The following is a 16,073-nucleotide window of genomic DNA, read 5'->3' on the forward strand; positions in this document are numbered from 1 at the left end:
AGGAAACAAATAGAAACCATGAAAATCAGACTCCTAAAAATCAGAGTTCAGGGGACTGCATAACTAGGAAAAAAATACAAGTGATATCAATAACTTTGCAGCACTGCTTGCACTCTAGTGACAGAGACTACTCCATTTTACTATAATGTTAAATACCTTCCACACCAGAAGTGGAAGCCTGTAGTGACTATGTTGATTTCTTAAAGGAGTATGTAAAATTTAGAGATTAATGAATGATTTCTCAAAAGGACTGACAAAGGATTAAATCTCCTTCACCTGATGGCCCAACAGTTTCACCTTTGCTGCCACGGTCATGACTTTTAGGACACTATATTTCATCTTATTTGAAACTGTTTAAATTATGGATTGGAAACATAACTAAGGGAAACAATTTGACAAGAGAGAGATCACTATTCAAACTGCAATTGGGTTGTGTTGAAAGGAGATTCCCTTGATCTGTGCAGTTTAGGAACTCCACGAGGAGAGAGAGAGAGAGAGACTGACTTATATGGAGTTCTCATGCAGCACAAGACCAGTGTGGCTCTAATCTCAGCAAAAGGTGGAGGAGAAAAGGGAACCACTACTCCCGCAGATGTCATTAAAGATCTCAATATCTTCTATATGCAAATGTACCTGTATTTACTCAAATTCTTATTCCTATGCTACTGAAACGGTAGCTCAGGACCTCACAGTTTTATTAGTGACTACAAAAAGATCTTTCTCCCCTTCTCCAATTCAATTCAGTATTGAAAATTTTCTATGTAGTCTTTACCTGCAATACTAACTAGCCATGATAATTAAAACAGTATCTTAGCTCCCAACACTAGCACAAGTTACTGAAGTGGATTTATTAAATTTGGTTTTTAAATGTTTGTCAGTCAGATATGGTTCATGTATTTTTAATTGTTTTACGAACATTTAAAAGAGGCTAATCCACTCTGAAAATGTCAAATTGTTTTAAACAGCCACTTGAATTGCACTTCAGGAAAAAAAAATCTTAAAAACTTACTTTAAAAAGGTATTTTTTCACCTTTCTATAAGAGGCAAAAATGGATCAAATGGATTTTACTTAAATTATAAAGAATTTACCTCTGAATTAAGACCAAACATGGAAAATTTCAGCAAGTTTGAGGAACTGAGAGGGGATATTAATTAAATATTTGGACGTATCCATAACTAGAATACGTACGATAGCAGTGCCTGCCAGCTATATCTTTTGAGCAACAATAAGTATTTGTGACATGAATTTAGGGGCTGTGGAAGACTTTCATTTAAGGTTGCTCTTTCATACATTCACAGGGAAACTATCCCAATTACAGCTTCGGTAAGATTATACTTAAGCAGATCTGGGCACCTGATTGGAATCTCTTCTTTGACATAAACATTCAGATCCTGCTGAAAGAAAGGAAATAGGCCAGCTGCTAGGAACACCTCGAAGGAAAAGCAGAAATTCTTTTCACAGCATGAAAGGAATGCAATGGCACAAAGAGAAACGATCACAGAAAACCCACAACAGAATCAGGTATTGAAAATAGCACCCAGAGAAGAAATTCATTCCAGGCCTTGCTCAGTAGAGCTCAAGAGACAACTCTGGGAGGTCTTTGCATAGTCAATAATTGCACAAGAGCCTCAGCATGCAGCAGGTCATTAGAATACAGAGGGAGAGGTATATCTGAATACATGGTGTACTCCTGGGGGAATCCTGAGCCAAAAAATTAAAAATTCTGTGCACATTTTAAAATTCTGCATATTTTATTTGTCAAAATAACACAATATAATCACAGCATTTTCAATTATTTTTTGCTGACAAGTATTTTGAAATAAATTACCAAAATAATTGAAAATGGTGTGATTATATTGTTATTGTGTTACTTTGTTATTTTGACTAACAAAATGTGCAGAACTTCACAGAATTTTAAAATTTTGGTGCAGAATTCCCTCAAGAGTACAAGGGTTCTGTGTGGCGCAATAATAGGTGCAGGCAGCTCGGTGCAGGGGGAATCTGAATGCACAGGGGCTTGGTAGGGGGTTCTGAGTATAGGGGGAATGGGACTCCGCAGAGGAGTCCAGGTGAAGGTAGTTAGTGCTGGGGGGGAGGGGGGAAGCTGGGGGCATGAGGCTTGGTGAGGTGGGGGGTTAAGGTGCAGCTGGTTGGGGCTCAGTGGGGTGGGGGGGCTGCCGATGCAGGGGGTGAGGCTTGGCGGGGCAGTGGTTTGAGGGGCTCAGTGCGGAAGTTCTGGGTGTGGGGGGCCCCTGATGTAGGGGGGCTCGGGGAGGAGTTGCTGTAATGGGAGCTGCTCCCCCTGTCCACCCAACCCCGTGCATCTGGACGCTCCCCCACCTCCTCAGCCAGCCTCCCTGACTTGCACACACGTGCACGCACACGCACACACATGGTGCAGAACTTCCTGCAGCCAGGGGAAGTTTCTGGGTGTTGTTCTGATCCAGACCTGGCAGCATTGTGCAGGGAAGAAAAGGGGGAACGCTGCCTCCATCCTCCTCCCCCCGCACCCAAATGGGACTTATGTTCCTGGGCAGCTGGGGCATCGTAGCCCATCCTCCCCACAGTGATTTGCCTCTTCCCCAGCTGCCCGAACAGACGTGCCTGAGCTGCCGTGGAGGGGTGAGTGAGCACTGGTGAAGCTTCTTTTTGCTTCCCCACAGAAACCATTTTCTGCAGAAAGTAAAGAGAATCTGTGGGGGATGGTGGCATTTTTCTGCTGCGCCGCAACGGCGTGAAATTCCCCCAGGAATAATGGTGGAAGGGTATCACACAGCACACATTAATTGTGCAATGACAGGTTTTAATATTTTACCTGCACATTCCAAAAGTTTACCCACACTTTAGTTCCCCCTCCCCACCGCCACATTTTCTTCTCTTATTCAGTTCCTTCCTCTGCTTAGTCCCTTTCCCTCAGGATACAATTAACAACAATTGCCCTATGTATACAGGAAAGAATTATTACCATTCTAACAGAATGGAAAGTCACAGATTTCCTTCAATTTGAAGACGAGTATATATTTGCCTCTATGTGCAATAAACTAAATTAACGCTCCTCAGAAACAAGTACCTATCATAGTTCAGGTCACCCATTGCAGATTTTGAATGCAATTTACACCTGAATTATTTTCCTATTCTTAACCCTTAGGAAAAGGATCACAGACAAACTGATGTTCTTGTTAATTTACTGAAAATGAGAATGGATTACTTCAAAAATATCTAGCTTCTGATCTGACTCGATGTCTCCTTGTATCATTCTTGGCTCCCTATTACATAGGGATCTCTAAAATGGAGTGAGTGAGCACAATCAGCTCCTGAGGGAATTAGAGAGAGGTATTGTCATGGCACTGCAAAGTAACAATCTTCATCTTTTAGCTAACAATGTTTCACTGGAGCTAAGCAATTTCCCTTACTCTTTCCATCCAAGTGAAGTGCCCTCGTATATGCTGAGAGTGTAACTTCTGTAGGTACACTGCAGTACAAAGTAATACATTAACAACCACTTCATCTGCGTACCTTAATTCTCACAATCTTTCTTGCAGTAAGAATAGCTTTATTTCATGCATACTCATGCAGTCAGCAATACTACTGCATAAGTAGTGTGGTGTAACTCTAATTTCTCCATTACTGCTGTCTCTTTAGACAGTAAACAAAAACAATTACTAACCTTTCATAATTCTTGTTCTTCAGGATGTGTTGTTCATGTCCATTCCAATGTAGGTGTGCGCATGCCACATGCACAGCCACCAGAAAGATTTTTCCCTCAGTGGTATCCGTCAGGTCAGCTCTGGTGCCCCCTGGAGTCATGCCCTCATAGCACTGGTAGAGTCCTGCTGACCCACCGCCCTCTCAGTTCCTTCTTGCTGGTTTTGGAATGGATATGAGCAACACATCTCAAAGAACAGTTACAGAAGGTTAATGACCGTTCTTTCTTCTTTGAGTGCTTGCTTATGTCCATTCCAATGTAGATGACTCCCAAGAAGACGCAGTAGGAAGGTTCAGAGTTCAAGGACAGACTGTTGCACAGCTCTGCCAAATCCAGCATTATCTCTGGCCTGCTGAGTGACGGCATAGTGAGTTGTAAAAGTGTGGACTGAAGACCAAGTTGCACTCTACAGATACCCTGGATTGGAACTTGTGCCATGAATGCCGCTGAAGACGCTTGCGCCCTCATGGTGTGTGCCATCAGCAATGGAGCAGGGACTTTTGCCACACTGTGTCTACATGTGCTACAAGAGGTGATCCATGATGAAATTCTCTTGGCTGAGACTGAGACACCTTTCATCCTGTCTGCGACCACCACCATGAAATGCTGAGTAGTCTTCCTAAATGATTTAGTCCTTTCTATGATGAAGGCAAGAGCCCACCTGACATCTAGCAAATGGAGCCTCTGTTCCTGTCTGTTGACATGCAGCTTTGGGTGGAAAATCAGAAGAAAAACATCCTGGTTATTGTGGAATTGCGACATTACCTTTGGGAGGAAGACTGGGTGAGGGTGCAGTTGGACCTTGTCCTTAAAGAAGACTGTGTATGGGGGGGTTCCGAAGTAAGGGCCCTAATTTCTGAGACCCTTCTGGCCAAGTTAATGGCCACCAAGACGACCACCTTCCAGGACAAGTAGAGTAGACAGCATGTTACCAATAGTTCGAATGGAAGACCTGTGAGCCTTGACAATACCATGTTGAGGTCCCAGCGTGGGATTGGCTGTCTCACTTGGGGATACAGTCTGTCCAGCCCCTTGAGAAAACGACTACAGAGCGAGTTTGCAAAGATGGATCTGCCATTCACCCATGGGTGAAAAGCCGAAATTGCGGCCAGGTGGACCCTAATTGAAGACACCAATAGCCCTTGCTGCTTCAGGTGCATCAAATAGACCAGAATACACGGTACTGATGCTTGTGTGGACAACACCCCTTTCTGCATTGACCAGGCCAAGAACAGAACTGCAGACACTTTGTTGTGTCTGGTCATGAACAGATCTATCCAGGGAGTTCCCCACCTCTGGAAAATGTCCTTCACGAGGTCTGGGCGGATAGACCATTTGTGATTGGAGAATGATCTGCTGAGGTGATCCACTAGCTCAGGTGTTCTCAAACTTCATTGTACCGCAACACCCTTCTGAAAACAAAAATTACTACATGACCCCAGGAGGGGTGACCAAAGCCTGAGCCTGCCCGAGACTCCACCTCTCCAGGCGGGGGAAGATGGGGGGGCAAAGCCAAAGCCCAAGTCCCACCACCCTGGGCTGGGGGAGGCCAAAGCCTGGGGCTTCAGCCCCAAGCAGGGGACCTGTAACCTGAGCTCTGCCATCCAGGGCTGAAGCCCTCAGGCTTCAGCTTTAGCCAGGGGTGATGGGGCTTGGGCTTTGACCCCAGGCCCCAGCAAGTCTAACGCCAGCCCTGGTGACTCTATTAAAACGGGGTCACAACCCACTTTGGGGTCTCAACCATCAGTCTGAGAGCCGCTGCACTAGCTCATTCTGTGCCCCTGGGAGGTAGGATGCTTCGAGGTGGATTGAGTGGGATATGTAGAAGTCCCACAGATGGAGAGCCTCCTAGCATAGGTGAGAGGAGAGTACTCTACCCTGTCTGTTGACAGAGTGCTCTACCCAGAGTTGACAGAATGCTCTACCCTGTCTGTCTCTACCCTGTCTGCAGAACATTGCCGTCGTATTGTCTGTAAGCACCGCTACAGATTTGCCTTCCAGCTGGGACTGGCAGGGAAGGTGCACCGCCCTGACCTCCCACATGCTGATGTGTAGTGAAAGCTCCGCCTAGGACCAGAGGCCCTGGGTTCTGAGAACCCCCAGATGAGCCCCCCAACCCAATGTGGAAACTTTGGTGACTAGAGACATTGACAGCTGCAGTTTCGAGAATGGGACACCTACGCATACTGTCTCCGGATCGATCCACCATAGGAGGGTGGTGATCACTGAAGGGGGAAGTGTGACCACCATGTCCAAGAAGTCCCGGCCTGGTTGGTTTACTGATGTTAGCCAGGCCTGAGGAGGTCGGAGTTGCAACCTTGTGTGTTTCACCACGCTAAGTGCATGATGCCATATTCCCCCGGAGTTTCAGGCAGCTTTTTGCTGTTGTGATGGAATGGTTTCTGAAGCTCCCTAAGATCGAGTGCAGGGCCCAGAACTGGGCCTCCAGAAGGAAGGCTTTGGCTTGGACGAGTCCAGCACTGTCACTATGAGGTCTAACCTTTGAATGGGGGACAGCATTGATTTCTGCATGTTTACCAATAGGCCTAACCTCAGGAAAGTTGACAGTATTAGCAGTATGTCTACCTCCACCTGGGCCTTGGACTGACCCTCTGATCAGCCAGTTGTTGAAGTAAGGATATACCTGAACCCTTCTGTTTCCTTAGGAAAGCCGCGACAACTGCCAAGCACTTTGTGAAAACATGAAGGGCTGCTGACAGGCCGAATGGAAGTACAGTGAATTGGTAGTGTACTTGGTTCACAACAAATTGAAGGAATCTTCTGTGGCCTTGGAAGATTGAAATATGGAAATAGACGTCCTTCAAGTTGAGGGCAGTATACCCGTCCCCTGGATCCAGAGAGGGGATAATGGAGGCCAAGGAGACCATGCAGAACTTCAGCTTCTTCTGAATCTGTTGTGATTTCGCAGGTCCAGGATGGGTCTGAGACTGCCATAGGCCTTCGGGATTAGGAAATAAGGGTAGTAAACCTCCCTGCCCCTTAGTTCCGGAGAAAACCTCTTCTACCATTCCCACTTGCAAGAGCGTTTGCACTTCCTGGAGTAGAAGCTGCTCTTGAGAAGGGTCCCTGAAGAGGGATGGGGAGAGAGGGTGGGAAAGAAGGGAAGAACTGTACTGCAGGGTGTATCTCAGTCTCTTTGTGCATAGCATGCAACAGTCTGAGGTGATATGGACCCATCCCTGATAGAATGGGACAGCCAATTCACAATATTTGGGGAGGGTGGATCCAGACAGTGTCTCAAGAGTGCCTGTTTGGCAATTCGAAGTTGGAGGCCCCTCCTCCCCTGTGGAGTAGATCTTTCTGCCAAAGAGATCAAACTCCTTGGTGTCCTTGGCCTTAGGGGGAGGCCCTTGCTGTTCCTGCCTCTCTCATTTGTTTGCTGCTGATACCACTAGCGATACTTGGAGGAGGATGGGTGTATAAATATTCAAATACCTTTAGGGGTACAAAATACTTCTTCTCCACCGTCTTTTCCGTGGGTTGCAAGGAGGCTGGAGTCTTTCACAGGGCCTTAACGGGTTCCAGAATGGCACAGTTCAGAGGCAAAGCCATTCATGATGGGCCCGAAGGGGCCAAGATATCCACCAGGGCATGGGAGGCTTCTGAGATTTCCTCCACCTGGATCCCCAGGTTCTGGGCTACTCTCCTGAGGAACTCCTGGTGTTCCCTGTGGTCGTCCTGAGTGGAAGAAACTGAAGTTCCCACTACCGTCTCATCAGGGGAAGAGGAGGTTATGATGGTTACAGGGCCTTGTTCCAGGTCCTTCGGCACCTGAAGGATCCCGTGGTACCGGGTCCTGAAGTTCATTGCCAGGCTCAGTACCAGGACCTGATCCCCGTACTGAGGGAGATGGTGGGGGAGCTCTATCCTCTGATGCGATGGAATACAATCTCTGCAACTGAGACCCTTGGACTGGATGGAAAGCCCAGGGATTCCAGAAAGGCTATTGCACTGTGCTGGCCAGGCCACTGGTGGGAACTCTTGGCTCACATCAGCCATCAGGTTTTGGCAGTCAGACCAGTGCCAGCTCCTGCAGGAGGTGTAGGATTCCACCTCAGAATCTGAGTGCGAGGAGTCATTCCTCAGTGACCACAGAATGGTTGGTACTTGAGAGCAGTGCTGGAAGGGGGGTGACTGGTCCTGTCCCATCATCACCAGTTTTCCCCTTTGATGGCACCTGGGGCTTCAGTGCCATAGCTGCTCTCGTTTCCGAACCTGATTCATGCCTAGTGTGGGATGGCGGTACCGGGAGGACAGTACCTTGCTGTCCTCAAACGCTGTCCTCCCTTGCTACCTCAAACGCCCCTGGCGTGGATGGAATCATTAGAGCTGCACTCCGATGGCTCTACCTTGGAGGAGAGTCCAACGGTACCAGACTCAAGGGCCAGAGGCAACAGTACTAAGCTGGCAACGATTGAGTCTGAATGGCCCAACACGGGTCTCACTCTGCTGGTTTCATGAGTCTTAGAGTTGGGGGTGCCCCCAGTCCGTTTTTCTTTGCTTCTTCTGTGGCACTGGTGACTGAGATCGGTGCCAAGTGCTCCTGTGAGGCGTAGACCTCCTCTGCACCAGAGAGCCCTGATAGTTTTGAGAGTCCTGGCACACAGACAAGGAGTCCTTCCTCAGTGCCGGAGAGGCCGAGCTACACTGCCTGTCTCTCAGAAAAGCCGGTACACTTCTCACCAAGGCAGAGGTGTTCAGTGCAGAGTCAGCATGATTTAGTTCCAAGTGTGGGGACAGAGAGCCATCTCCATAAGAAGGAACTTGAGTTCTGGTCCCCGTCCTTTTTGGTACAAGGTTTGAACCCTTTACAAATCCTGCAGCGCTCCCGCAGATGAGACTCCCCCAAGAACTTAAAGCAAGGAGAGTGGGGGTCACTAATTGTCATGGGCTTATGGCAAGCCTCACACAACTGAAACCCCGGAGACCAAGGCATGTCTTTGTGTCGGGGAAGGGGAAATCCCGGTAAGCAGGATCCTACTCTATTAACCACTAACTAACACTAAAACTGTACAACTAACCACTATCTATTAACTATATTCAGGGAAAAGAAACCGCAGTCCAGGGGGCACCAGAGCCTACCCAATGGATACCACTGAGGGGGAAACTTTCTGGCGGAGATGCACACAGTGCACACACCCCTACATTGGAATGGACATGAGCAAGCACTTGAAGAAGAATCTGTATAACCAATCACATAGGGCTCTTAGCTATATTAAATATTTCCCCAATAATCATTATTGGTACATAGATCTAGTATCTGAAGGTGGTAGGCTTGGTTTAGAGACAGAACTGAAGCAGAAAGCAAATAGATGAGGTCCTCCAGGATTTCTGGAATACAGCTGTCCCACTGTAGGGGGTATAATAAGAAGCCCAGGTTATGGATAAAAGAACTGAACAATCCCACCATGGTATCTCAATACTTTGTTGATGCTAACCAAAAGGATTGTGTTAGCTTCATTTTGTACAGTAGAAAAAGGAAGAATTGCAAAGCTGAGACTGTTTAACACTGCACTAGAGTTTCCTATATGCATGTAAATCAGGGAAGCAAGTATGAATTTTTACCTTCTTCAGCTGAGTTTCCATTTTCAGACACTCTTCCTTCTTCTGCTCCAATGCAATTTCTAGCGTCTTGAGCCTGGAGTCCTTCTTCAGTCCTGAAGAAGCCAGAGATGAAGCATGTTCCTTCAGATCCAACAGGGAAGCCTAAAACAAGCATGCAGAACACAGCTGCTATTGGGTAAATGATCATTAGGCACAATACCACGACTTTAGATTTCTTTTTTTTAATTTGTTTTCCTGCCACTTCCACACTTCTGGTTCCCGCTTTGGAAAATAACCTAGGACAGCTTGGTTCAGTTCAGATTCTCAGGGTAAAGAACAAAACCTAGTCAAAACTCCCTTAAAATTCAGTTGAAATGATATGACTGAAGTTTTTTTTTTAAATGGCATTATTATTTTAGTAGTAGAGGTATTTAAATAAGTCACCAGCTGCCTTTAAGGGATTCAACCACTTTATCATAGACTAGATGATCCTGTTTTTACTGTGGTAGCGCTCAGGGTGTGGAACTCACTAATCCCATCTCACTTTCTCCATAATTCCCAACTTTTCATATATATAAATATAAAATTGCATGCTTTAATTGCATTGTTTAATTGTAGTAATTGGGGTTTTAGAATAAAATTGTAGGTACATTTGAGTGTATAACCCCTGGAGATGAATGGAGGAAATTTATACTTCTGCTAGTGCAATTATATTAATTAGTCTGGCTTTACAGACATGACACAGCAGTCCATTTTATCAACAGCAAGATGGCTCTTCACACCCACAAGGGCTAGAAATATAACTTGCATAAAGTTGCAGAAGATACAGCAAAATCTGTAAGAAGAACCTTTATCTGAATTTTCCATACACACAGATTTTAGCTGCTTGTGCTCTTTACCCCATATACTTAATGAGAAGATGGCATATATGTTGCGGTGAGCTGAGAAGATGCTACTCGTCCTGTCTACTGATTGCAGTTTCACATGTCACTGATCTGCAGCACTTCTAAAGCACAAGGTCAATAAATCCTTCCTCTTTCTCCCATCCCCTTCAGTATATTTAATAGACACTAACTAGCTCTATTCCAGAATTACTGAGATCCACATTAGTGTTGCCAACAACTTTACCAACTTCACTGGGAATGCCAAGGGTCAAACCACATCATTTAATGGGACAACAAAAAGTTCTGACACATGTACACATTGAAATGTGCTACACAAGTGTATCTTCAGTGCATAAACGTGTTGCAGAATCAAGTTTATAGAACATACTCTTCCCCCCACACACACCCTTCACAGCAAACAACTAACAACAGAGAAGATTAATTTTGGCAATGTTAACCTCTTTCTCGGAGAGATCTCCTTGCAAGAGGCTGACTTTTTCCTTCAGGTCCTTAAGATCTTTTTTGTAGTTGTCAGTCTCCTCTTGTTTTTCTCGCTCGTCCCTGTCCCGTTGCTCCTTCAGGCGCTCAATAGTCCGCTCCTTACAAAAGAACACAGTACCCTGTGATGAAAATCCCTTTGAATCATCTTAACAGGTAAAATTTTGCTTATTTTTGATAAGACACCATACCACATCTCTGCTTATTAGTTTAAGGGGAGAAAGTGTGCAGAATGTTGCTGATCCTCTCTACTCTCCTCCAACAGACCTCAGGAGGGAAGAAAATATCTTGAAACTTCGCTGGTTTTATGATTAAGATGACCCAGGCTACTTGTTAATGAAAACTCTCCAATCACTGAATGTTTAATAATATTATTATAGTATTATCTCATTTATCCAGCTGCTGACTAAACAAAGTTCAGTCAGGTCACCTGGCAGCAAGAAGCACCATGCATTGCACACTTACTTATACAATTCCTATTTTTCCAAAGTTTGCAGATGTGTCTGTAGCCCTTCAGACAGAAGGAGATGCAATATACACGATGTGAGACATGAAACCAATGTGGGGATGGGATTGGCAATAAAAACAATTCTGTACACCAAGCGTCAACAGATGCTCATCAAGGTTGAAAGGTGAAGTGATGTGAGTATTCTATTTATAAAATAAGCCCCAACTGCAAGCAAGCACACCAGCAAAGCTTTGTATTCAGAGTCTGACAGACTGAGGGAGCCATGGCCCTGTCCCTGAAGGAACGGAGACACAATATGCACTAATGCTAAAGAGATCCCCTGTAGGAACAGAACAGTCCCAGCTGTTTCTTCAGTCAACAATCCGCTGCTATGCAAGAATAAAAAATGCAATGAGAACAACAGGACAAGAAAGAAAGGAGACTGGGTTGTAGTTACGTCAGGATCACTGAGTTCTGCGTGATTTAGTTTTGAGAACCAAAAATATAAGTTTCAGATAGTGAACTTAAAAAACAAAACGAAAAACAACCTACGAAACATATGAGAGAAGAAAAAATAAAAATAAGACATTAGCCTGACATAAAAAGGCAAAGAATCCAGGGCCTCTAACCTAGAATGTGCCTTCCAGCAGCAGTGCTAAAGATGCACCGCAGACAAAGAGGACAGCTCAATCAATACTCCACAAAGGGCTATACAATATTAGCACAGTACAAGCAGCAGCAATTCTTTTCATATGATGGACCTAATTAGTGGGGTAGCAGCTTGAGACGTAACTCCCTACAACATTCCACTGTAAAGACTTTATGCTACAGAAAGCCCTCCCCCTAAGTCGTATCCCTAGCATATGTATTGAGAACTGTACTGCTATCTTAATGCAGATTAGACCTGTCAACAGCACATGGCTGGCTAGTCAAAATATCCTAAGATGTCTTCTAGTGAGAAATCCATTACGCCTAATAGCAGCTGCTCTGACTGGATCAACAGCATCCAGATGGAGACCCATACTCCCCCAGCTCCTAGAGAACAGTAAATGTCCAGCTGTGCTGTAAAGGTATCTCTTCTGTTACCTAGAATTCAAGGCAGTACTGAAGAAGTTTAGATTTACAGAGATGATTAGAAGAACGAATTTTGGATTTAAAGGACTTGTGCCCTTTACACTCACTTTCTCTGCAAGTGCTTCTTCCAGTGTGGTCAAGGCAGTGTCAGTGTTGGTGGTGTCAGCCTGCAGGGATTTTACTCGATCCTTCAAACTGCTCATCTGTTTTTCCTTGTCTCTTAACTGTTCCTGGAGATTTTCAATCTTAATTAAGAAAAGACAATTAAGAAGAGTATGAATGAAAAAGTTTAATGGTATACAAAGCTTTATACTATGTTCCTACAAGAAATATACAGCTGTTAAAACATCAACATGAGTATTCAGTGTTTAGCAAAAGGAAATACCCCACAGTTTCAAAGTCATATGCAGGGATTTATCTGTCAGAATCCCACATCAAAACAGAAAATACAATCAATGGTAAAGAATATGATTCAAGAATTAGAGGACAAGAACAGAGCACATGAGAGACAGGGAGCAATATTTTTAATATCTACGAAAGAGAACTTTGAGCAACAGCACAGTGTAAAAATACTTTCAAAGTAACAATGTCAATGAAGGAAAGCAATTATTTGCAATCTTGGAAGATGGTAAGATTAGGTGTAATGTACTGAAAGAAAGGAAGGAAAAGTTCGCTTTTGATATTCAAGAAAATATTGTCAAAGTAACTGGGAAATGGAATAAACTCCAAAAGGAGATGTTCAAAGAACCATCACTACAGATATCAAATAACTGAACATCAGTGGGAATAATTTAGTGAGTAGCCCTGAGTAGTTCAAGAATTCTTTCTGAACATAAATGGGAGGCTCTTGGCTATGTACTCCAGCACCTGGAAGTTTAGAAGTTAGGGCAAAAAAGTTTACACAATCATTGTTCTCCCACCTCAAACACAAAACTAGCAGATCTCCTTGCCCATGAGACCATCTATACTAGGAAAACCATTTTTATGTTAAATTAGGGGAATTAAAGTATTAACAGTCAGTAAGCATCTAAGCTTATACTTAAATTTTAAATGTGGGCACAACACATGTCACCTGAGGACATATTTTAAAGAGAGACACACAGATATGAAAGGTTACATAATGTAACTTGCTGGAGACACAAGTATGAGAAAACTGAAGATTTCCCCTTCTTTAGACTCCATTGTACAGATTAAGTCCTTATTAGCATCTGCATGTAGCACTAGTGACACCTGGGGGTTAAAACTGAATAAGCCTCAAAATGAACTCTTAGAGGTTCTGAAAGAAAAGTTTCTCTTGATATGCTCTTACAGATGCTATTGCAGCTCAGCTGAATCAGGTAACATCCTATACAGTAGTCCATGTGGCTGCTTTCAACCTCATGAGCTTTCAGAGATCCATCAGCTGTCTCAAAATATCGACTGTTTAAATAGCCAGTGATGAAAATACACTACAAAGTAAAACTATTTCCCCTTGTTTATTCCCCCTCCCCCCCCCCCACAGTTCCTCACACATTCTTGTCAACTGCTGGAAATGGATCACCTTAATTATCACTACAAAAGGTCCCCCGCCCCCACTGTTCTGCTGGTAATAGCTCACCTTACCTGATCACTCTTGTTACAGTGTGTATGGTAACACCCATTGTTTCATGTTCTCTGTGAATATAAAATCTCCCAACTGTATTTTCCACTGCATGCATCCAATGAAGTGAGCTGTAGCTCACAAAAGCTTATGCTCAAATAAATTTGTTAGTCTCTAAGGTGCCACAAGTACTCCTTTTCTTTTTGCAGATACAGACTAACACGGCTGCTACTCTGAAACCTGTCTTAGATTCCTGTTTGCTTCTACTGGGGAAACACTTTGGGAAGCAAGATTCCAACAGGCTGGACAGACAGTGCACACAGATGCTTTCTGCTCTGAGCAAGATACTGCAGGAGAGGCACAGCTAAGCAACTAAACACAGACATGTGTTAACCAGCTGGCCAAGGAGGCACACAAACTGAAAGGCATGTGTTCATTCGCATGTGTAATACATGGCTTAGTCTGACCAGGGTCATGTGACATCTCAGCTACACTATAACATTTGACTACTGCACCCCCTCATTACTGCAGAACCATCTATCTGCATTTACAGAAAGTGACTGAGTACTATACTTAGTATGAACCTTGTATTTGTAGGCAAAAAAATAAAATAAAAATGGTTACTCACCTTCTCAAAACTGTTGTTGTTGAAGATATGTTGCATGTGTCCATTACACTGTAGCTGACTTCCAAGCTGTTCTCAAAGTGGTAGGGCTTCAAGTCTCATTGGAAGAGGGACTGTATGACTATTTCCCTACCTTTCCTTCTTCCCTTGTGCAGCAGTAAGTACTTAGTGTCTAGTAAGCATTGTGGATGGAAAAGCACATTGCTGCCCTACAAATATCCAGAATAAGGACATGTTCCACAAAAAGCTGCAGAAGCTGAATGACCCCCAGTAGAGCATGCTGTCAGTTTCTCAGGAGGCATTATGCCCTTGGCAGCAAAACACATAGTGATGCAGCTGATAATCCACTCTGATAGTAGTTGTGCTGTAACTGGTTGACCTCTCATTCATTCTTCATTGGAAACAAACAGCTGGAAAAACCCAAATGGTCTTTGTTCTGTCCAGGAAAAAGCTAAAGCTCAAAGCACATTGACATTTAACTGGGAATTGGTCCTGCTTTGAGCAGGGGGTTGGACTAGATGACCTTCTGGGGTCCCTTCCAACCCTGATATTCTATGATTCTATGATTCTATGACTGTGCAGCCTTTGTTCATCTTTGTCAGCATGAGGCTGCATGAAGTAAACAGGTAAACATAGTGGCATATTCTGGTTTTAGACAGAAGCTTAGTGTTAGTCTACGCTGCTGCGCTACATAGGCACAGCTGAACAAATGCAGCTGCGCCACTGTAGCGTGTCTGGTGAAAAAGTGCTATGCCAATGGAAGACTGTTTTCCTGTTGCCATAATTACTCCCCCTCAACAAGAGGTAGAAGCTATGTCAGCGGGAGAGCGTCTCCCACCGACATAGCACAGTATAGACACCGCTTTAAGTCAATGTAATTTATGTCGCTCAGAGGGGTGGCTTTTTCACGCCCCTGAGGGACTTAAGTTACATCGACTTAAGCAGCAGAGCAGACAAGCCCTTAGTGTGCAGAAAATGGTGTATGGTGAAGCTGGGACAAGTACACATAGCGCACCCACTCTCCTAGCCCACTGACACCTTTGCTGACAGATGGAGAAGTGAATAGGAAGCTACAGGCTCAAATGGAGAGATCCATACAAGCACAAAACACTAATTTTAAATCTCAAGTTGGCACTGGATCCTGAATAGGTAGAAACAATCTATCTACACCTTTCAGAAAACAGGTTTCAATAAGATTAATAAGAACAGTTCTACCTGGAGGAAATGCTGAGATAGCAGCCAGATGTACCCTAATGGAACTGGCAGAGGGCTAGACCTGGTTCCTTAAGATACAAGAGATAAGCTTTGATTCAAATAATTCTGGACTGAGTAAGCGACATATCATGGGAGGTTGCCCAGATGGAAAAACATTCAATTTACGAAGGTTTTCTACTATCAAGGAGGACATTCTGGACTGCCATTGAGTTGCGTGCCACCTCTCCATTTAACCACTGATGAACCATGTTGTTAGGTGCAGCATGTCAGGATCCGGGTACAGCCCTCACCTGTGATTCTGAATTATCAGATTTGTGGTTACAAGGGCAAGAATTCCTGAATACACAATGTGACAGGTTGGACCCACTGGGATGTCACCTGGTGTGCTGGGACTCCACTGAGGCAGACTATTCTGTCAGCCTGGACCCCCTTTTACCTGGTCTTGCTGGGCTAGGCTCCCCAGCCTTTTCCAGCCAAG

The 16,073-nt window shown here is 44.5% G+C and overlaps 1 protein-coding gene across 18 annotated transcripts in view; it reads right to left on the reverse strand.

Moving 5' to 3' along the window:
- The window catches only part of ERC1 (ELKS/RAB6-interacting/CAST family member 1), a 552,070-nt gene that overhangs the window by 339,571 nt on the left and 196,426 nt on the right, over nt 1-16,073 (reverse strand). For all 18 annotated transcript variants that reach the window (XR_012155892.1, XR_012155894.1, XM_073320483.2 and 15 more), the window contains 3 exons: nt 12,284-12,421; nt 10,615-10,755; nt 9,294-9,434 (listed from right to left, as the gene is read on the reverse strand). Coding sequence is in view for 16 of the 18 variants with exons in the window: in XM_073320483.2 (XP_073176584.1) it covers nt 9,294-9,434; nt 10,615-10,755; nt 12,284-12,421 (420 nt within the window). In the remaining 2 variants the exon portion in view is untranslated. The remainder of the gene's footprint in view (nt 1-9,293; nt 9,435-10,614; nt 10,756-12,283; nt 12,422-16,073) is intronic.

The sequence above is a fragment of the Lepidochelys kempii genome, chromosome 1, assembly GCF_965140285.1.
Source record: "Lepidochelys kempii isolate rLepKem1 chromosome 1, rLepKem1.hap1, whole genome shotgun sequence".
Lineage (NCBI taxonomy): Eukaryota > Metazoa > Chordata > Testudines > Cheloniidae > Lepidochelys > Lepidochelys kempii.